This window comes from Neodiprion fabricii, chromosome 1, assembly GCF_021155785.1.
Source record: "Neodiprion fabricii isolate iyNeoFabr1 chromosome 1, iyNeoFabr1.1, whole genome shotgun sequence".
Classification (NCBI taxonomy): domain Eukaryota; kingdom Metazoa; phylum Arthropoda; class Insecta; order Hymenoptera; family Diprionidae; genus Neodiprion; species Neodiprion fabricii.
Window position 1 is genome coordinate 5,522,838 of NC_060239.1, and position 13,090 is coordinate 5,535,927.

At 45.1% G+C, this 13,090-nt stretch overlaps 2 protein-coding genes across 25 annotated transcripts in view; one reads left to right on the top strand and one right to left on the bottom strand.

The window, feature by feature from the left end:
* LOC124179485 (calcium/calmodulin-dependent protein kinase type II alpha chain) overlaps positions 1-13,090 on the top strand; it is a 94,974-nt gene that overhangs the window by 43,231 nt on the left and 38,653 nt on the right. For all 24 annotated transcript variants that reach the window (XM_046563989.1, XM_046563898.1, XM_046563937.1 and 21 more), the window contains exon 3: positions 2,858-2,917. In XM_046563989.1, the coding sequence (XP_046419945.1) occupies positions 2,858-2,917 (60 nt within the window). The remainder of the gene's footprint in view (positions 1-2,857; positions 2,918-13,090) is intronic.
* LOC124179566 overlaps positions 1-13,090 on the bottom strand; it is a 50,016-nt gene that overhangs the window by 15,661 nt on the left and 21,265 nt on the right. The gene's annotated exons all lie outside the window — the stretch shown is intronic.

Sequence of the window (13,090 nt, forward strand, 5' to 3'; positions counted from 1 at the left end):
ATGTTTTTTAGTTGTATACAGTAAGAGTCTATATTGTGTAAACCACTCTCGTTACCGCAGTGACGGAGATGGAATTTTTTTAAATTTTATATAGTATATATATATATTTTTTTTTAAAGAACAAAAAATCTCATACCACTTTTCATTTCGTCGGTAAATGTTTGTCTTCGATTACAACTCGCTAACGGTTGGAAAACGAAAATCCTACAAAAATTCACGAGAATATTTTAACGGGATTAGGTAGTAGCGTTAAAAAAAAAAAATTTGCTAATTGAAACAGAGACGGCGGTGATGATTTTTGATTCGTCTATCTGACGTGAAAAAGCCCGTTATATCTATCATGCGATTTTGTAAAAGATGTAAATTTATTTCATACCGTAGAATATTCGACCTGTTATCGAAATTGAAAAAGGGATTAAAAAGGGGAAATAATGGAATAAACTGAAACCGGAGCAAAATTCAGGCCGCAGAGGGATGAGAGTAAAAAATATCGGCGCTGACCGAAAATAAATATCGCATTGATTAATATTCGAACAAATTATTCTCCACAAGTGTTTCAAAGCATCAGGGTGCAGGGTGCAGGGGTGGTCGAAGGCGGCAAAAAACGACGTCGGCGTCGGCGTCGGCCTTGCCCCAGTGCCCTCTCGACCCGACGCCGTCCCAACCACCCGACCACCCGACCACCACTATCGTATTCAAACTACGCAGGCCGGAGAATATACGTATCCAGCAAACTCCGTACGGCATGCGCATGCATACATGCATAAAGGAGCGGTCTCCAAAAGGCCCGAATAACGATCTGGAGCGTTGCCTGCATTGGTAAACCACGCCGCACGTTTATCCGCAGTTCAATTAGAACGGAAATAAAGTCCATTTACGAACTTCCAACGGCCACCCGGTATCGACAGGTCGGTTTCACCTTGTACCTTACACACTTGCGGGACGTTATTTTTATTCTTTTTGCGAGGATATAGCGGAGGTGAATCCATTGTCGAATACGCGTTGATTGATCCGTGCAGCAGTCGGCGTAAGCGAAGCTTTCAAACGAACCGCTGATTGCGCTGTTGATCCGCAACTTTGAAGAGAGAGAGAGATCTTGGAAAACGACCAATTTGTGAAAGTAAAGGTCGCCCGCACGGAATAACTCGCAGAAATTTTCGAGTAACCACCTTGATAACTCACCGAGAGGAACGACGAGGTGCCAAGAATTTAGGAACCCTGTATAAATATGTCGCTTTAGCGAAAGTCTCGATCGCTTTATGCGTATCGTGTGAATGATTGAGAGCAAAGACGCGAGGGAGTGAATTTCTTTTTATTTTTATGGAACATCGTGTACCGTTCGTACGTGTATGAGATGAACGAGATTACGTAAAATCTGACATTTACCAAAGTATAAGGTATGCCGATCGGAAAATTCTCTTGAAAAAGTCTCTCGAATTCTCCGAATACCTTACTTCGCTGAGTAAGTAAATAAAAAATATCACGTTTCTGTTTCTGGAAGTCGGCCGTCTACGCAGAAGTCTCTCGAGTGTGCGTTTTAGCTTTGGAGAACGATGTTTCGATGAAAATATACGCACACATATTGCCATTGTCGCGTCTCGAGCACGAGAAGTATAATATTTGTCGTGTACACCTGCTGTATACGCAGGTTATATTATGTACATAGGTATAAAAAGACGGCGGGAAATACAGACAATATAGCTGTATGAAAATGACGAAGAGGTAAAAAGAAGAGAAACGGAATGATAATAATGATATGCTTTACCTCGGATACGACATGGAGAGATAGAGAGAGAAGAGAATTTGCTACAAAGAACACTGTACAGCTCGGGAGGAGCTGCGACACAAGATATTTGTACACAATGGAACGAGACGAGAAAAAAAGAAGACGAGAATCTAGGTAAGGCATAAATTTCGCGGAGCTAAAACCGACGGAGAAACGCTGGGTTCGCCACTCTCGGTGCCTTGGATGATCCTGCAGGTTGTCGCTGGGCACTGACCCGGCAAATGGTTCTCCCCGTTGAGCCACGGGATGAAAAAGAAGAAGAAGAGAGAGAGAGAGAGAGAGAGAGAGAGAGAGAGAAAAAACACATACTTTGACAATTAATGTTGCGGAAGAATGCGCACAGCTTTGCAGGGATCAAACGTCCTTCGCACCCTATCCCTCCCTGGTACGAAGGAGCAGATCGTTAGATCGTTCCGATGATAATTTTCATAAACGCGTGAGAAAATTGGCCGCGGAATACAGGCCGTGAAAGTTTGATTACAATGCGGCGTTTCGAGAGGTTTTAGAGTTTTTATTACCGGGTCACGGGCGGTTGGAAACGCGTCGTTGAGCTTTAACGTCCCGGTGGAACCGATCGACGGATCGATTCCTGATGAGCCAGAGATCGGATGTTGGATCCTGTGTATGGGAAAGGTGAAAGGGATGAAACGGAAATTGAGATGGTAAATGAAGTGGAGATTGAAGTGGAAGCGTAAGATTCTCCGAGGAAGAAACACGGGAACGCTTAGTACCGGGACTGCGGGGGCAAAAAGCGCTTCCATCGAACCTCGTTAGTTATACCGCTGCAAACCCGATTCCTTCTTCTTCTTCGTCTTCGTCTTCTTCTTTTTGCCGCTACCTTCGGAGTAAGACGAGACCTCGACAAAGCCCTCCTGATTGTCAATTTGCACAAGTTGAATTACAACGCGACTTATTTGCTCTGCGGAATTAATTTTTAGCCGTTTTACCTGTGAAGCGTGAAAAATAATCAGCCCTCTCCCGTTCGTCAAAATTGTTCGCTTCGACTGCCGAGAAGAGTCGTTTCGACAGGGGAAATATTAGTAATATAAAAAGACGTCTCGTATGTTTCAGATTTTCAAAAACTTGAACGAGAAGCCCGGATATGCAGAAAACTACAGCATCCAAATATCGGTAAGTCTGACGATCAGCTACTAGTGCAATAATTCTAATAATTCTATACAATCCTAAGTCCACCTGTTTCTCTTTCTTGTTCGGGCCGAAATTAAACGCGTTTTACGGATATTGCTTACGGTTATAGGTCCGCGCAGCTTATAGACGGTACAGTAAAATGTTTGCCGTGAAAGGTAGCGACAAGAATCGAGCGATTATGGAAATGCGTTACTTCTGTATATCTTGTTCCACGGGCATGTATTTTATAAGCCATTGGACAAGTCTTTGGGTCTTCGTTCGGGGAGACGGGAAACGATTAGAGAGAAATGATAATTCTATTGCTAAGCCTGATTCTGAAAGACACGAGGACTGGCGATCGATCGAGACCGATGGAACGCGTCGACTCCGACATACGTATACGCATACACGCATACATAGAGCAGCTTACGAATCGGGAATACATCGACGGTCAGAGAGCGGCGTCGTCGTCGATCAGCGGTAAATCAGATAGGGGGCTGGTCTTGATCAATAAAAATGTCGAAACTCGTCGGTCGCCACTTTATTGTGATCTTGTCAGCGTGCAGCGTTGTGTTACTTGGTATAACACGCGTCTTCTATCCGCGGCTTGTTAGCGTTATATACGAGTGTATATACCGAGACTGACAACCGACATCGCCAAATTGGACAGAGTCACGGTTAGCCAGGATTTGCCGAGGGAATCAATGAGCATCCTACTATATTTTCACCTCCATTCACCGACGAGGACGAGAGATACCGATGGGGAAAAAAAGACGAAGAGAGGGAAGAACAAATTCGCCACGTTTCTTACACGATTCTCGTTATAACTCACGGGCAATCGACACTCTCGACACATACACCCACATACGTATGTTACACTTGTAGCGAAATTGCAACCTGATGCGACTGTTTTTTTTTTTCTTTTTTCTTCTTTCACAAGCAACGCTGAAAGTTTTACAAGTTGTTTGCACGCTCTTGCGATATTTTTCGACGTTCATTATTTGAGTATAGTTCATGATAGTATACGTAGCTAATATTTACGTACAGTTGGGACGTTTACTTGTGTTTAGCAAAGAAAAGGAATCGTCTCAGTTTCCAAAAGGATGTGATAGAACATCATGAGCTTGCGCAAGGTTGTCGGAGTTAACACGGTCTGCGGTTAAGACCGGAGAAACGGGGACGGAAAGAGCTGACGAGAAAGATCACTTGGGGGCAATGCGAAACTTGATATTACTTTCGGTTAGTTAGAGACAAAGTTTGCTTCGACTAAGCCGGCTTCATCTTTGGTGGAAGGCTTTCGAACAGGATCGCATTCGAGGAAAATCTTCGGACGAAGGTTTATCATCAACGAATATAAGAAGAAGGGTAATTATCTCCGTATCATAAGGAGTAAACGAAAGCAAATATTTTTTTTTGAACTCTGTTTTGGTCTACGAATTTTATTGTTCGCTTCACTTTCCACTTTGGGTTCTATTGTAACGTCACGTACGAAAGTATCATTGATGCAGGTTGGATCTAACGAAGCATCATCTTCGCAAATAATCACTTGGCAACGTGTGAAAGTAATGTGATGTAAACGTAATCGTGAGTATAAATTGTTGGAAGGAGATTTTTTTTTTTTGTTTTTTTTTATGTCAAACTTCAGAATAACCATGGAAATGAAGCGGCTCGTATACGAACTACTGACAAAAGGCGGGAGACAAATCGTAGAGTATAAAGCACGAAGCAGAGAAGAAGCTCCGCGTGAAAATACGTATTGTACGTGCATAATAATAATATACGTGCTTTGAACCGCGGCTGTGGACACGTGACGGGATTTTGTAGGAAAATAGAAAAGGGTGGAAGAGAAAGGGCAGAGAAAAGGAAAAACAAAAAGACTAACCGAAAAACAAAGCACTCGGGAACATCTGTTGCAGCGGGTGTCACCCACCCCCTTGACAGCCACCCTCTGCATGGTTGAATGCCGCTGCGTTTCATGAAAAACGTCATTATCCAAGCTTTCTTGACTTGGCACCTGTGGCGAAATAAGTTTAATCGAGTGGCTAAACTACAAGCCACTGAAAACCATTATTGCATCGATGAATAAAATTTCGATCAAATATATTCGCGTCCTGCTTATTTTTTTTATTCCGACGACCGTGTTCCAAAGGCAATACCTAAACTTTTCAAGTTCACTTTGACCTCTGCTGTTTGCTCCGGCGTCTTTCACGAGAAGATGGAATTTCTTACGTCAGGGTAAATTGATATATGGTAAGTTACGTCGGAACTGTTTACCCGGAACTTTTTCTTTATGGGTAGTATAGATAATGCCGACGTCAAATATCAGACGATAACGGGAAAAATTCTTCCCATCAAGCTTTCGTAACTAAACAAGATGCGAGAACTTCGTAAGAAACGACTGACTCCCTTTGATGTGATTTCCATGATACCCGATGGCCCAGAGTTACATATCTGAATTTCGAAAGAAGACGACGCACTCTCTCTCTAAATTTTTCAGAGAATCATAGAATTATCGTAACGCAACGAGAAATATCGAGCTTTGAAGCTGCGGGTACGATTCGGCACGTGTGCAGGGTCAGGAGCTTTTCACTTTTACGCCTCTGGGATAGCTAGGATGGAATTACGCGCAAGCTCGTCGAAAGTTCAAGGAATGCGTAGGCATCTCCGGTAACGGAGCGTTGCTTTTCGCTTCTTGTCTCACCTCCCCCCCCGAGATGCGGATTTCGCAAAAGTATTGCGTGTTTCGTGGCATTTCTATAAGATACGGATACCCCGTTTCTTCCCATGAGTTCCTCGGTGTAAGCTGAACGGCTCGAAGTTTCCAGGAATCTGGGCTGTTAATATAAGCCCACATTTCCTTCCAGCTACCGCCAACACACATCCCCTCCGTTCATCCGCATGAGAATCGTCACGTGTTTTTCAGGGTAGTTTCACCCCGTCGAGTTTTACCCAGGCGGTGACGCAACATCCCCGAGAATTTCAGTCTCGCATCGCGTAACACCGGATGTTGTTAGCTTCGCTTCGTTGGAAATGTGCGATTTACAATTCCTACTTTATACATACAAGCACTGAATGATTTACTTTTTATTCGTGTAAATTCGTCAGTTGACGCATTTTCCGCGTCAATGAGTTGACTCGCGCAGTTTATTTTCCATTTTCAAGCGTTGGATTAATAACAGCTGTGCATATTAAATCGAGGTCAACTCGCGATCAGACATGTCACTTCTTTCGATCGTAATAATCGCTCCACGTCGCCCGCGATCCACGCCCGCGTCTTCACGGATGATTCGAGGCGTGAAATAAGTCAAGACACTTTCAGTCGACGTGGTATAACGTAGTTTTTCCCCCTCCTTCCGTCTTATTCTTTCGCTCCTTGACACAAACACGTATCCTATCCCATGAAAAGCCGAAACATCAGGGCTATGCCTCTGAGGAGCGTAATAAAGAAGCCAGAAATGTCACGTCGAGGCCATTAATCTGCCGTTTACGTTTACGTTGCATCGTCGAACTTCTCTCGAAAGTGCGGCTCAAGTGCGACGAATGATGTTTGTAACACCACCGAGATAAGAAAACCGCTATGCACGAACTCGACCTTGATTATTGATTTTTTTTATCCGCCTGCACGCGCTGGTTTCGGTTACGTTTGATCGTCGACTCGTATCGAGTACGAACCTTGATCTTGAACATGTTGTCGCGAGGTGAAAATCTGTCGCCCCCTTTTTAGAAGCTTCAAGTGCACGGGTATCCCGTGATTTTTACGGGACTTAGGGTATAATATTCGTCGAAGATGGTTCGCACAGCAGGTGAATCCGACACAATGAGAAACGATAATGGGATAAGCGAGAATGTTGGAAGGGTCTTCCCACACCGCCTTTTGAAATTCGTCGGATATAAGCTCCGCGGCAAATCAACAAAATCCGCGAAAAGAGACGAAGGTAGTGGAAGACGGCGAAGGGTGTGAAGTGTGAGGAGGATGTAGGTGGAAAAGTGATCCCGCGGAATTCATCCGCGCCGAAAGTGGATTTTCCTGAAATCCAGGCGAGCCTCTTCGCCACCCCCACCCCTGTCCCAGCTATCCCTAACCCTATTCCCTATTCCCTCGGGGAATTCTATTCAGACGATTCCGTTGGTCAATTTCATAACGGGACCAAAGTTCGACTGGGTATACGAACCAGCCTCTCCTAGTCATGAGTAAACGGCGCCGCAAGTTGGTGCAGTTGGTGTATGTGTTGGTACGTAAGATCGGGTCCATGTATTATACATAGGCGTTTACATGGGAGCTGTATCCTCGATACAAAAGGAAAATGCCAGGGCTGTGCAACAACGAAGACGACGACAAGGCGTCTCGACGCCGCTGTGTAAGGTGAACGAGATTATCAGCCGGGCAAAGAGTTCCGGGTTTAATCAATTTTAACGCTACATCTTTGTCAATATTGTGTAGGTATACTGCCACCGATCATCATCAATCGTTTTCACCAGCACTGGTATATAAACAGTTATTTTTACAGGCCGGGTTTTCCACGCGATTCTCGTCACATAAGAAATACTTTTTTGCGACATTTTTTATCCCTCTTGTGCCTTTCCTACCCTTCCCTTCCCTCCACTTCTGAAATCCATCAGCTTGATAATGATGAAACCTTCACCACGCAAAGACTCCACAGTGTGGTGGCGGATAGATAAGAAGTCGAAGTCGCGGGGGGATTACAGTAGTTATAGACCTGAATCGCGAGGCGAATATCGAGTCGGTTATCCGCTTCAAGTTTCTACTTATGGTCGATTTATTACGCCTGCATGCACTTATCCCGACCCCAATTTGTCGAATTACAGTAGCTGTACGTCTAGTTTGGCATAACGGAAACCGCGCGCACGGCCCATAATTACTAGGAAGATTTTTCGGCTACGGTGCTTCGAAATAAATGAGGTTAAATGGAAGTGATTTTAGTCGTTATACGCAGTTGATTGGATACTTGGAGGAGTTTTCGTATAATTCGTGCCTATCCAGAGAATGAGAGAAGATCGGGTAGACACGCAATATCGGACCGACGACGGTTAAACTAATCACCGCATTCAATTGCTAGAAAAAACGTCCCTTTTTTCATCTCCTTTCTTTTCCAATACCCTCGCCATAAGAGGAGGCAGTTAATTAGGCTCGAACATCGAGTGTATAAGAACGGAGAACTCGTTATCGCCTGGAATTCAAACGTCAGCACAAACTGTTTAAACAATTTTCTCCACAATGTGTTGTTATTCTTTTTCCTTTATTTTTGTCTTATCCAATTCCCTCGAGTCATTTGACTAATAAGAGTTCCCTCGTCTAATTCTTACCACCATACCTACCAGGCGTGAAATTGACAAATAATCAAAGAGTGATAATTAATCGGGACAAGAACTCGAGGCGTTTAAACGTGACTGCCGACGTTTGCTTGGTTAATAGCAGCGACTAGAACTGTTTTACAAACAGCTCTAGGCGTCGGCTGCTTTCCCAAAAAGTTTATCCGCTATCACGTGTTCGCAGGGTGCGTGACTCCGTAGTTTGTAATTGAAATATTCATCTCGGGTTATATACCGGCGTAGGTAGACAGGAGGGTCGGTTGCAGGTTGTTCCGCACAAGAAGTTGTCGGGGGACACGGTAGTGGGAACAGCCTATACCCTCAACAAATACATACGCATACATACATCCATACATACACGCATGCATACGAGTCTCAGGTTTCCGTGTACGAAGGTAAACGTAGCCTGGCACACACGGCGACGGTTTTGCACGGTCGGTTTAACCTACGAGGTAACTTCGCCTCTCTGTATATTACATAAACGCGCTTGTGTATAACAGACAACGTCGTTACACGCCTTTGCTCTAAATTACCGCATAGACAACGACCATAACTACTCCTACTTCAGAACGTACGCGTACAGCCAGGGTCTCCCTTATTCACGATCGAATCGCGAATGACACTCAACTGCAGGTGTAATAACCCAGTCGTAACACTTGTCGTTGAGATGGGTAATTGCGTGTTTTCCTGCAGGGACTGTCGGCTTTTTGTTTCAATCCAATACACATTTATGCACAGACCGTTCTTTCCGTCTCACGCGACGTTGCTAGTACCGGACAAATTCGTAAGGCTTCGACATGTTTCTTCTCCTTATTCGTTATACTGACATTTAGTCGCTGCGATAGTTGACTTGGAACTGTATTCCAGTTTTACGTAATACTTGTGATTCGATACTTGAACTGCCGAAGAACAACGAGGTGGAATGATATAATCGTAGAATGGATACTCCAAATATATGTTTCCAGACGGGAATGTTCATGCGTACGGCACCGGAGAACTTTTAGCCGGTGCAGACGAATGCGAAGACAGTTCCGAGTTTGAACGTCAAAACGTCAGGAGGGTGGAATATGTCGATGTAGACATAAAGACAATAGCACGACGTATACATTCGGATCTTAATCGAAAACCGTGAAGAGCGGAAGAAGCCTTCATCGAGTGAGATCAAACAAGCTCACAGAGAGATTGTAAAAGTCGATAGAGCCATCAGTCGACGTCGAATACTGCGGCTGTTTAAAACGTTTCCCACTGTGTGTAACAACGTCAATTCATACCACACGACGCGTACATCTGCAGTTGGATGTACGCGTATTATTATATAAATAAATACATGAAAGGTGACGGCGGAAAAGAGCATCAGGGGTACACACCTGCAAGGTGTGTGGAAAAGCGGCGATGTGTAGAATCGAGTGAAGCGGTGAGGCGAGAGCGTGGCATGGTAGAGAGATTACGTAGGTACCGCGTGGCTGGCAGCCTTAGAAGGCACCCCTGCGTTCTAGCTGTTCAAGAGTCTTGTTTGCAAGCTAGGCTGAATACGTTACGCGGTGTCGAGGTACTTGCACGTAGATTGAAATGAATATTCCCGGCGTAGGAATTCTCCGAGCGAAGCTTGACCCTTTGGTGGTCCCGGAACAAATTGAAACTGAAAATTGTTTCGTTAAAGAGCCCGTGTAACCCTCGGCTTCCAACCGCTTGTCGAAATTCATTCGAGTATCCAAAATTCGAACTCTCGCGCTGTTGCCTCGTGTTGTCTCACCGCGAAAAGGGACCGGGAAAAATCTGTCGAATTCTTCGTCAGACCGCATTCGCGAGATTTAGTAATGCTGCAGGTATAATAACTACCGTGCTGAGTTAGTCGCATTGCGGTTGAACGGAATAGCTAATCGACTGCGACTATGCGACAGAAGTAATTACTCAGGACTATCTACTTCTAAGTCCAACCGGTAGAGAGTCTTTGGTCGTCGCGATGCATGCAAGTAGAATTCAACGACGCGTCTATTCGGTCGGCGATTCGCAATAATTATCACTGGCTCGATTAATTGGGTGAAAAGTTCCGGTTGAAACAAGCTTAGGAAGCTTTAGATCCATGGTTATCGAAGAGTTTGCACAAGTTTCTACGCTGGTTAGAAACCACAAGGCGTAAATTGACATCGGCGATATTGTGCGGTGGAGAATAAATCAGCTTGCACCCGGCGACTTGCATTCTCGTTCTAAGGCCGAGTTAGTTTTTAGTCGGTGACCGGTTGTTAACCGTAACGAGACACGGAGACGGACGACAACCGATCGGAGTCCACTTCATCGCGAAGGCTGCTTAAAGGGGCATTTCGTGTATTTGTAGGTACACTCATCAATACACATCACGGATAGTGAGAAGGATTTCTCTCCTCATCTTTTTGCCCGTTCAATAAAATCGTAGCACTCGGAAAAGGTCGGACGATTTCTGATAACAAACGACTCGAGATTCAAAGGAAGATTCGCAATCTCGGGAACGAGTTCCATTCACCCTGAGAACAGTTATCGACCGTCCCATTTTTCGGGGTTTACGAAAACAAGAAGGGATGGCCATAAGTCACGACTATATTCTTGACTTCCCTGCCCGGCAGTCACCCCAACAACTTTTCGCACTTCCCGCAAGATTTTCAACCTCTTTCTCGACGACCCCTGCTTTCGTTTCTGTTCCAGGGACGAATAATTAACTCGCCTTACTGATTTAGAGAGTTTTCTTTTTCAATTACATCAGAATTATAAAGTACGTTCCGAAAATTCCCATTCGTTCGTTCGTTTCCTCGAGACGGAGGTCGGTTAATTAATTAATTCATTTTATTCACACAGCTGGATATATTTTTCGCTAGCGCGTGAAACAACAATCATGGATCCCGGGTCTCGTCCGTTTTCCATCGTGTAAAACTTACCCGAATCTCGAGGGAAATCATGAATTAGGAGGGCTCGGTTCGCCGAACAACGCCTTCTAGCCGAAGCCCTTGAAGCAACCAGCAGCAGCAGCATCTTAAAGCAACGTTAGACAAAGGTTCCCAGCGAACGGAATGCAGATCAATACTCGCCCGTACATTCTCTCCTCCCTCTCCCCGGCCTTTCTCTCGCTCGATTTCTCTCCCTCCCCCTCTCTCTCTCCCTCTCTCGCTTATACGTAGCGAGACTTTTATCACTCAGAGTCCTGTGTATCCATTTTCCTCGTCGTCTGTCATTCGCCCTGTACCAATACGGAGCGCCGAGCATTCCAGTGTTAAATTTTGCGGGGATTCCAACCCTTTCCGCAGACCGACGAGAATCGAAGGTCGAAATTCGAGCGAGATTATCCACGAAATCGAGAGTTTACGGTAATCCTCGGCGAGGCCTGATTGCTCGGGTAGTCCAAGGCGGGATGCTTTAATTTTTGATCCATCATCGACCCCGGGGACTAAGAGGACGACGTGAAATTGCACATACACATTGCATAAACACACCGATGACGATGGGATTGACTGGCTAATGGACTCCTTAGGGTGCGGATGGGGTGAGGAGCTTTCGTCCCCCCCGACGAGGTCATAAATAATTCGTTCCTTTCGCCGATGAGACAATCGATCGTTTTGACGACGCGTCAAAAAGGTAGACACCTCGAAAGGTGACACTTGGACGAATGACGGTGCTTCGGAACGATTTTACCATCGTTCTTCCCCTTTCGCCGGGATTTTCTTCTCACCGATAGAATCGATTCGCGTCAATTTATTTCCAGTCTCTTCTCTCCTCTTCTCACGTCACTCTCCGGTCACTCTACCGCGCGCACAGGTGGCATCGATCACTGTTTCAATCGAATTAATTCACAGTTTGCAACCCATCTACAGAGTTCGTCGCGAAGGGATGAGCGAGCGATTCTTGTCAAATGATTCGTTGCTCAACTACGTGCTCGAGTGAACGCGACCGATCTTCGAGAACTGGGAGGGAATCGTTAGGCGATCGAGGGCTCTCGAACCGTTCAATCGTCCATTTCAGACTCCAGTAATGCGAGGATCGAGTAGCGGAAACGGTAACTACAGAAGTTGTGAGAGACTTCCGTCTATCCAGACACGGACTTGAATCCATTTCTGCGTTGATCCGTTAAACAGACGATTCGAGCCGTGTTTACGCAAGATCCTGTCGAAGGATTGTGCCAAGGAACGTTGAAGAACGTTGTATACGAGGTCTGCCGCGAACGTAGCTTAATTAGATCCGCCGGCTGAATTTGCCGCTCCGAATCTGCATATCTGTTCAAATCTGAATATTCAAATGACCTGCATATAAGAGCGAGACGACTTAGATAGACACGTGTCACTCGAGATTTCTTGTGTACTTCTGAACTCGAGTCACTCGCGGTGTCTAGTCCGGCCTTTCAATCATCGCTCTATAAAGCGTTACAAAAGCGCGTTCAAACGATCATTTTCCAAATTAGGTTCGTGTCCTGCTGTTCGTTTTCTCTTGTTCTTTCCCTCTCTCTCTCTTTGTCTCGTTTTTTCTCTCATGCGTCCGACCCCCGTCACATACTGCAAATCCGGATCCGATCCAATGCGAGAGATAAACGAGATCTTACGTTTGACGATGTAATCTCTCCTTTTACAATATTGCAATTAGTAATTTAGATCGAGTGTTTTGCCGATCGTATATCATATTATAACGGCTGAAACGCTTTATCCATTTTTGGATTAGCCAAGCCGTTCGAGAAGGCACGTGGTACGAAGTCCGATACGGGCAGAACCGACAATAAAACATAATGTTCGTACTTTCATCAGCGAAGAGCGTTTCCATGTGCGCGATTTGAGATTCGTTGTTCTCACAAGAAGAAACCAGAGATCAATATTTGGGGTCATTCGAATG